Source organism: Kryptolebias marmoratus, linkage group LG12 (assembly GCF_001649575.2).
Source record: "Kryptolebias marmoratus isolate JLee-2015 linkage group LG12, ASM164957v2, whole genome shotgun sequence".
Classification (NCBI taxonomy): Eukaryota; Metazoa; Chordata; class Actinopteri; order Cyprinodontiformes; family Rivulidae; genus Kryptolebias; species Kryptolebias marmoratus.
The window spans coordinates 24,559,281-24,568,503 of NC_051441.1; the positions used below are offsets into that span (position 1 = coordinate 24,559,281).

The following is a 9,223-nucleotide window of genomic DNA, read 5'->3' on the forward strand; positions in this document are numbered from 1 at the left end:
GGGGGGGGGGGGTAAGAGGCCTGGATAATGGATAGGGCGGCGCTGGGTCAAAAAAAGGTTGAGAAACACCGCACTATTATGTTATTATCATTACATTAGTTTAAAATGGCCTCCAAACGATAATATCGTTTATAGCAATCATTTCTGAGACAATTAATCGTCCAGCCAAATTTGTTATTGTGACAGGCCTAAACCTGTGTTTCCTAAGGTCAGTTGGCTGTGGCGGCCATCTTAATTGGGTTGACTCTAAAATGTAATTAGTTTTAGATGTACAACCAAAGATTACTTTTGGAGTTTTATTAAACTTTTAGCAGTTTATGAGTGATGATTACAATCAGACAAAGTTGACTCTGATAGTTACGGCAAAGTTTTAAACAAAGATCTCACATAATCACAGTCATTCCCAACACATGCTGAGTTGGGAATGACTCAGGTTCTTCCACACTACATTTTAGCTCAAAATGCTTCAGATTCACAGTTGCAGCTTCTTTTGTTTGCAAAGGTTGCTTAGCTTAGGTGGCCATCTTGAATTGACTCCAAAAATTATTCAACTGTAGATGTATATCTAACATTTTCATTGGTTGCTGGATTTTGTGAGCACGCCTTCAACTCAGAAGCTCAAGGCGTGAAAGTGTTGCTGCTCAAGAAAACAATTGTCTTTTTATCTTTTTTCTGTGCCATGGTTGACAATTTAGGTCATGGAAACAAACAAACAAACCAAAAAAAGAGCTAGATCTGGGCAAGCTCTGTCACTGGAACCAGTTTGGTGAGAAAATCCTGATTCACACCAACACCAAGATATGTTATTACGGTTTGTGTGCATTGATAAGTGAGATTTCATACAAAAATCAATCATTTTAAACAGTCACAGAAAACAGATCAAAACATCTTAAACAAATCTGTCTAGTTTTAACTAATTCCTCCCCATTACATTTCCACAGCACATTTTTGCTATAGATAGTAAATTTGGTTAATGATGAAAATAGTGTGAAACAAAAAAGGCTAGTCAAACAGTAACTCGTGGTGTTGTGTAGCAGAATAACCTACCCGTTTGATAGGGCCATAGACTTCAAACTCACGGCGAAGCTTGGACTCTGTGGTATCATAGTTCTGTAGAAAAAGCAGAACTGTATTCAGAATAATTTGGAACAAAATCATCACATTTGTTTAATAAAACTGAATGACACTGCAATTTTTACTAACCACACGAGCGACAAACAAAGTCTTGAAAGCATCTCCTTGTGCATTTGGGTCGTTATGGGGGTCCCCTGACATGCAGGCATAAAAAAGCCTTAGTTAAGACCACTACATCGTATGTGGTGGAAACAACTATTATAATGCCAAACTTACAAAGCTTGAGTTCTGTCTCCAACACTGACTGTCGTCTCTCAATTTTCTCCCGCCTCTGAAAAGAAAAACACCACAAAATGATCAATTATTTAGGACAACAAATCTGATTTGTTTACCATACTAGTTTGTCCCACAATTTGCATCTCTGTTTATAGTGGCTTTAGACACACACGGGTACAGAAGTGCAGTAACACAACAATAAACTGTCACTGAGGTAAAAGGAAAAAGGTGAAACTATTGCCCACCAAAAAAATGCATTGCGTTTCCACCGGCCCGTTTGGTCGGTAGCAGAGGAACGCCTCTCCTTGCTGGGGGGGTGAGGAGGTGGGGGTGCAAGTTTTGGTTGCGCTACCGAAACTTGGCGGCATTTGTGGAGACAACGGAAGCGCTATAGACAACGTTGGCCCTGTGTTGTTGCTGTTTTTTTAAACTTTTAGGGATTCTCTTGAGACTTCAAGAAGAGAGGCGCAGAGGAAGAAATGCTCTGGATGCTGCGACTGTTGCGCAGAGTAGGACAGCTGTTATCCGCCGGAGATTTCAGTCTTTACAGCGCCTTCAGCTGGGGGACAGACGGCATAAACGTTGCAGGGTAAGCTAACGCTGTTGTTTATATTCCTACCGTTCGCTCTTTATGCTTGCATCTGGTCACAGCCACGACCAATGAGTGAAAGGAGACAAGCTTCCGCCACCCACGAAAGCAGGGCCGGCCCGGCTGACCCTACTCTGAAACAAGGACCGGCCTAAAAAAATGCCGGTGGAAACACGCCCAAAGCAAGCTGAGTAGAGCAGAGCCGGGACCTTTAGACCTTTAGAGGCAGTACGCTACGTAACCAGAGAAAATACGGTAAAAAGGAGAGCAGATGGTTGTCACATCAAAGATGACTGCACGTATACAGGAGGAACAGCTGTTGTGTTTCTGGCTGTGAAACAGAGAGAATGTTTAAACTTAAAGTATTCAGTTTGACTTTCAGTGATTTATTTGTTGTAGTTGTGATTCGCCAATCATAGGACTAATATTTCTATAAACACTCCTTTTATCGGCTGCAGCAGTAATCTCCTTCCATGAGTTTTGAGCCGTTTGATTATCTTTGTGATCTCTAATAGAGGGATCATATAAATGCTGATACAGGCGAACCAGTTCTGCTGGAGCACCAAAATCGTCCATTTTGAACGAAGCGCGGTGCGCGCGGTCCGCGTCAACTTACTAGGAGGTGCACAACCACTCAGCGAGACAACGCACGAGGCCTTCACGCAGGGACGGATTGCGTCACTGTTGGCGCGCGCACCCTCGTGTGGTGAGGTAGATAAAGGTAGCGGTTTTGGGGGTGCGGGTGAAAAAAAAACGTGTATGAAAAATAACATATTTATAATAAACAAGCGGAGCTTAGCCTGGCAGTCGGGTCAGCAAAGCCAGGTGGGCCGCCAGACTTATAATACACAGGGGGAAACCCTGGATTGTAACATTCAAAGTCTAGTTAAAATGGGTGAATCTGAAGAATTAATGCGCCCATCATGCTCGACACCTACTGCCGACCCCCTCCAAGAAAAATTTAATTAAATTAAAAGACAAGCAAAGGAAAACAACAACTTGGAGTGTTCAAAGCATCTGTTCCTACCACTGTGGTTTATTTTCAAAGAATTATAAAATGAAGTCAGCTTGACTGACAGAAAAACTGCATCCTCCTTATCAGACAGGTGAAAATGAAAGAAAATATATACCTTTTGATTAGTAGGATTAGCAGGACACTATTGTGTTTCATTAGAGTGGTTTTCAGTTACAGGACTTCGGGTGAGTAGACTAAACTTTAATTTAATTATGTAGACACAGTTTTTAATTCTTTTAAGCAAAAACCTGAAACAGGCAAAGGTCTTAAATCATAAAGCCATAGCTAGCGCTCATTAAGATGCTTTCTGTAGTTTTTAAACATCTGATGTGCCGACACTTGTGCTCTATTAATTAGTCCTGCATGAATAAATGGCAAATTAAACACAGGTGAGAAGAATGAATCGCTGCAAGTTGGTCTTAAGTGTTGTGTTGCTGATAATGGAGGATGATGAAATTCAGTTACAGCTTTCAGCTGCTTTAACAGAGTTAACAGGTTTTAACTGGGATATAAACAACAACAACAATCTAATACGATTCCAGTCTTTTCACTGGCTATCTGTTCGTTTTAGGTTTGGTTTTACAATACTGGCGTTAACTTTGAGGGCTCTGCTCGGTCAGGTGCCTGAATATATTTTTGAATTGTTTAAGCCTTTTGTTTCAACTCAGGCCCTAAGTTTCTGGTTTAAAGACCTATTAGTAGTTTCACAAATTCAATTTAAAGCTAAAATGTAGAATGAATGAACTTCTAGTGATTTTATAATGCACCTGAAGATGTTTTTATTCAAACAAGCTTTTAGTTAGCTAGCTTTTAATTTTACTTGCTCATTTGTATTATTATCTTTAATAGCTAGTTACTATTTTTATTGCATTGGTTTGCATTTTATTGTGAAGCATGTTGTGATAATCTGCACTGTATAAATCAGTTTTACTCATTACCAGTGAATGCTAAATTGGATTTTTTGGATTTTAATTTAGTAGTAGTTTCATTATTATTGTTTTTGTTGGTGGTAGTAGTAGTAGTTCTTCAATTCAAATATACTTTATTATTCCTCAGGGGGAAATTGTTCAGTTACAGCACTCATAAGTAGAATAAAAGCAAGGGTAAGTGAAATTAATAACAATAAAAACACAGTTTTATCACAGTTGTACAATTTGATGGCCACAGACAGCGTTCAGTGATATCAGTCAGTTGTTAAATGTGCTTTTGAAACCAATCAGCATGTTGTGAAGTGGGTTTATTGACTAAAATGCTTTTAAATTTTTAAATTTGAGCAATATCCTCCTCTCAGTCACCTCTGTCAGTGGGTCTAGATCAGTCCTATCCCATTCTGGACCTTGAGGGCCACCATCCTGCATGTTTTAGATGCTAACCTGTTTTGATGCCCCTAATTTGAATGAATGAGTGACTAACAGGCTTCTGCAGAACATGAACACCTGCTGAAGAGCAGGTAAACAACTAAAACAGGCAGGATAGTGGCCCTCCAGAACCCCGATTGGACACTACTCAAACATCGGGCATCACACCTTCTTTACGAACTGGATCTAACCTTTCTCTCCAGGCGCTCCTCACGAGTCTCTGCTCTTGTTGGTGGAGGAGCATCTCTTGGGTCCTGATAAAAAAAGAGGACAACGAGTCAATGGGGGAAAAATTGAATTAAACCAATCACACAAATATAAAAATATTGACCTCGAAGTGCCTGATGAAAGGTGCGATGCCACAATACGGCTGGTTGTGATGCTTCTCATGTGGCAACTTCTCCAGCTGAGGTAGGAAGGGTATCGGGTCCCGCGGTGCAAACAGGGCCAGCAGGTTCGGTGGTAGAAACTGCGTCATCTTTCACTACAACGACATCAAGCATAACCACACAAGCCCTGTTTCAAGAAGAGCCGGAGAACTGCAGTCGTAAACAGCGGGCTAACGTCGCACACCAGCTAGCATCATGCTCATTGTTGTCTATGCATCATGTGCAGTTCAAGCACGGTCCGTCAATTCCCCAAATAGTATACTTACCTACCTACTTCGGAACCAACGTGGAAATTACAGATACAATTACGTATAGACACAAATCATTTTTACTCCCCATACTGCCTATATATCGGATTAAATTTTAATGAACACTTCCACGTAAAGCTAACGATGCTAACAACACGAGCCTCGATAAAGTCTCACCTTCTCTCCTCCAGAGATCGGCAATATTCAAACCATAGACCTGAGACCGAACCGCACGATTTAAGCACTTCTCTTGGACAAACTCCAAAAGCTGACGAACAGTGTGTTAAACTGATTCGATCAGGGGTCCAAAGACGTGTGTCAAGCAACAAATGATTGCACAATGTGCTAAAGTTACCCGTTCGGCTTCTCAAGATACAAAATGGCGGGATGTCGTAAAACACATAAAACTGACGTAAAACGAGGTGGACGCGTTGAGCCACCAAGTCAGCGCCCGGCGACTCATATGGACTGAGCAAAGACTCAGCTATATTGGGGGTTTATTGAAAACATTTTTAATAACTAAAACCCAGAATTTACTTCTCTACTTATGTATGCCTCTTTGTCTTTGTCAAAACATATAATTTATGATAACCACACTGTACAATTACAATTAAGTTTATACAGGGTTCTCAAGTTTTGATCTGAGCTTGGAGTGAGATTTTGAGCCGCTAGAAATCGTTAGATGACATCATCACCTAATTTGCATATTTGATTATGTTGATCAGACTCTAGGAGAGAGGAATATCAACGATGGCAAGATTAAAAATGAGTAAAAAAAACACTCAAAATATGTTTAGAACTACAAATTAACTTTATGAAATAATGTTATAACTTTATTGCTTTGCCTGATCCCACACAACATAAATTAATTTGTTAAAATATCAAATTTCACCAAAAGACAGTTTTGTATCTCGGAATTGCCAGCTCTACATTCAACCCTCCTCTTTTATCCGGGGTTGGGTTGGAACCACAGGGATTTATACCAGCGCGACAGAGTCAGTAAAAAACAATACATTCAAAATTATATTTACTGCTTTGTAATCCAGGACGGGATTAGCAGCAGCTTTGCACACAAATGATTCATTTGCAAAGTGGACACGCTGGGGTGCAACTACCTACTTTCTGAGGGGTATCCAGACACATTACAGCCCCCCCCCCCCTTTTTTTTTATAAACTGTTTATGTGAATATATATTTTTTTGTTCATGGACTTATAACATATAATACTCTATATAGGATATGGCCCATCAGAACATCTCTGTGGGTCATTCTCAACCAGCCTGAATGAGTCCTCCACTTCCTGTGGTGAAGGCCATTCAGATGGATCTTCTGAGTAAGGAGACATTTAAACTCCCAACTTCTATAATTTATCTGCTGTATGATTTACCATCAGTGTGAACTGTGTGAACAACAAAATAACACAAACAAGTTCCCTTTTTTCAGTTATGAGCTGTTATATTGTAAATACTGATCAGTAAACAGTTGTAACTTGTTATTTATCAGTAATTAGTAGCCATAGTTAACTTGAATATTTCCAGGCCTCTTCTTGATGCTCAGACAGAACTTCCTGCTGTCTTTCAACCACTCTGAAAAGCTTCCTTTCATCTCTACATCTTTATCCTTCTGCCTTGTCAGTTTTCTGCCTCTCCATCTTTAGCTCTCTGTCATCAGATGACAACACAAATCAAATAAAAACAATTGCGCTCCCGCATGTGCTCGAGGGGGCGCGTGGGAGCACCACATATAATCTTTTGCGCCACCGTGGACACAAAGTGGAGCGGGTCTCCGCTCTGCTGTGAGACTGACAGCTATCAGTGCTTGGGGAAGTGGGCGGGTCTTACAGCCCACATTTAGCCACCAAAGTCTCCAATAACACAGAAAAAAGTCACTAGATTTGTCGCTAGTCGTTTTTAAAATTCCTAGAGGGATCTGAAAACTTGCTAAATATATCGTTAAAGTGGTAAAAAGGCCGTGTATGTGTGTGTTTTTTAGCGTGAGAAATACAAAGTGTGGTGTGTGAGCATGTGCACTTCACGAAATGCGTGTGTCTCACAGTCAATGCGTGAGACTTGAGAGCCCTGAGTTTATATATATATATATATATATATATATATATATATATGTAAAACGTGTTCCAGACATGTCTCCATCTGGGAGGAGACCCCAGGGGAGACCAAGACTGGAGAACTATGTCTCTTGGCTGGCCTGGGAATGACTTGGAATCTTCCTGAAAGAGCTGGAAGAGGTTGCTATGAAAAGAGATATCTGGGTCTTCGTGTTCAAGCTGCTGCCCCTGCGACCTGACTTCAGAACAAGCAGGAGATGATGGATGAATAATTTTTCTTTCCCATTTCTCTTCATTAATATGAAAACAATTTATGCAGAAATATTACATATAAGCAAATTAAAATCCATTTAAATTTGAGGCAGAATAGAACAAAAAGGCAACAACTTTTGCAACCACTGTATCTCATGAACCACTGGACAGATTTTTATTAATTCTGTCATAAAGTAATCACTTTATCATGGAATGAGTGCTAACACATCTTGTAAAAACTTATATAAAACCATTTAGGTTTCACCACAGCAGCTATAACTCCATCTCTTCTCATCATAAGATGAGCCTTATCAAAACTCGGGCAAAAAAGGGAGTCTTTTTAATTTGTTTTATAATTTCACCATTTTCCATAATTTGACTTAGCTTTTTTTTTAGGAATTTCTTTTTAGTAATATTAATTGGTTTGTTTATCCTTCCATCTGTCTGTTAGCAAGATTATTTTAAAACTAAGGAACCGATTTTGATGAATATTTTAGGAAATGGTATGGTTATTTTGGTGGTAATCTGGTCAAAGGTCACAGGTGACCCGTGCTCTAACTCTGTAACTGTGTAACATAGGAATGTCAAACTGCACAACCTGACACCTCATGGGTCAAGCATGATTCCTGTTGATTTCAAGATCATGGGGTCAAAGGTCAAGATCACAAGTGATCCCTTTGTTAAAATCTTGTTACCTCTGCCAAGGAGGTTGTGTTTCCAGTTGATTTATTTGTCTCGTAGCAAGATTATGTAAAAACTAATGAACAGATTTGGATGACATTTTCTGAAAATGTTGTCACAAAAAATTGATTACAGTTTGGTGGTGATCAGGATTGCACTATTTTTTAATGACTCTAGTTCTTCTAGTTGGATACATTTTTCAAAGAAAGAATGTTTTGTTTATAAAATCATTTCTTTGTCATATCTGTTAATTTTTTTTAGTTAAACAGCTGAATAAATTGCTTCCCATCTCCACCTAGAGCAGTGGTGTCCAAACCTGGTCCTGGAGGGCCACTATCCTGCATGTTTTAGTCGTTTCTTTGCTCTTCAGCAGGTCTTCAAGTCCTGCAGAAGCCTGTTAATCACTCAGTCATTCAAATCAGGTGTGGCAGAGCAGAGAAACTAAAACATGCAGGGTGGTGGCCCTCAAGGACCAGGATTGGACACCACTGACGGAGAGTAAGTACGGTACAGTCTTTCTGACTCCCTCTCCGAAAAGAATCAAATTTGGGGCCCTTCATGAATCATTTTAGTCAATGAAGTTTTATTCCTTTATTTGTAGATTGTTTAACTACTTTTGTAGTTTTGGAAATTGCCTCTCCGTGTGCCACTGCTCTCCATATCTATAACTTACTCATTTCCTCTGCCAAGGAGGACATTTTCAGTAGTGTTGGTTGGTTTGTCCATCCGCCTGTGTGTTCGCAAGATTATTTATAAACTAATAAACAGATTTTGATAAAGTTTAGGATTAAGTTTTGGGTTGTCACAAAGAATAAGTGATTAAATTATGGTGCTGTTCTGAATCCCAATCTGGATAGCCTTAGTAGGGGTTTGCGAGTGCTTCTAGTTGAATCATTTGTTACAATGACCCACTGATTTCTTTCTTTCAGTAGAGATAGCACCTGAGCTTTAATTAATTACTTTTTCTCAGACATAATTTTTTAGTTTTCTGGAGGATGCTTACAGTTTGATGGACATTGTTTATAATCAATGTTGTATATTTGGACCCCAAGTTTGGTTGGCACAATACCTTTAGTGTTCTTCTCTGCTGTTATTGTATTGTCAGTGTCTTGCAGCAGCTTTCCTTTTGTTCTTGTCTTGTTCTTGTTTAAAATTGTCTTAAAAATAATATATATATATACACTCCTGATCAAAATCTTAAGACCAGTCAAAAAATTGCAAGAATTTGCATTTTGCACTATTGGATCTTAAGAAGGTTCTAAGCAGAGCTTCACAAT

General features: G+C 39.4%; 1 protein-coding gene across 1 annotated transcript in view; it reads right to left on the reverse strand.

Moving 5' to 3' along the window:
- Positions 1-5,331, reverse strand: part of snrnp70 (small nuclear ribonucleoprotein 70 (U1)) — a 24,896-nt gene extending 19,565 nt beyond the window's left edge. Inside the window, exons 1-6 of the mRNA XM_017439331.3 lie at positions 5,127-5,331; positions 4,644-4,796; positions 4,504-4,566; positions 1,351-1,405; positions 1,204-1,268; positions 1,048-1,110 (exon numbers count right to left, since the gene is read on the reverse strand). Coding sequence (XP_017294820.1) covers positions 1,048-1,110; positions 1,204-1,268; positions 1,351-1,405; positions 4,504-4,566; positions 4,644-4,790 — 393 coding nt within the window. The 5' untranslated portion in view covers positions 4,791-4,796; positions 5,127-5,331. The remainder of the gene's footprint in view (positions 1-1,047; positions 1,111-1,203; positions 1,269-1,350; positions 1,406-4,503; positions 4,567-4,643; positions 4,797-5,126) is intronic.
- Positions 5,332-9,223: the final 3,892 nt, after the last annotated feature.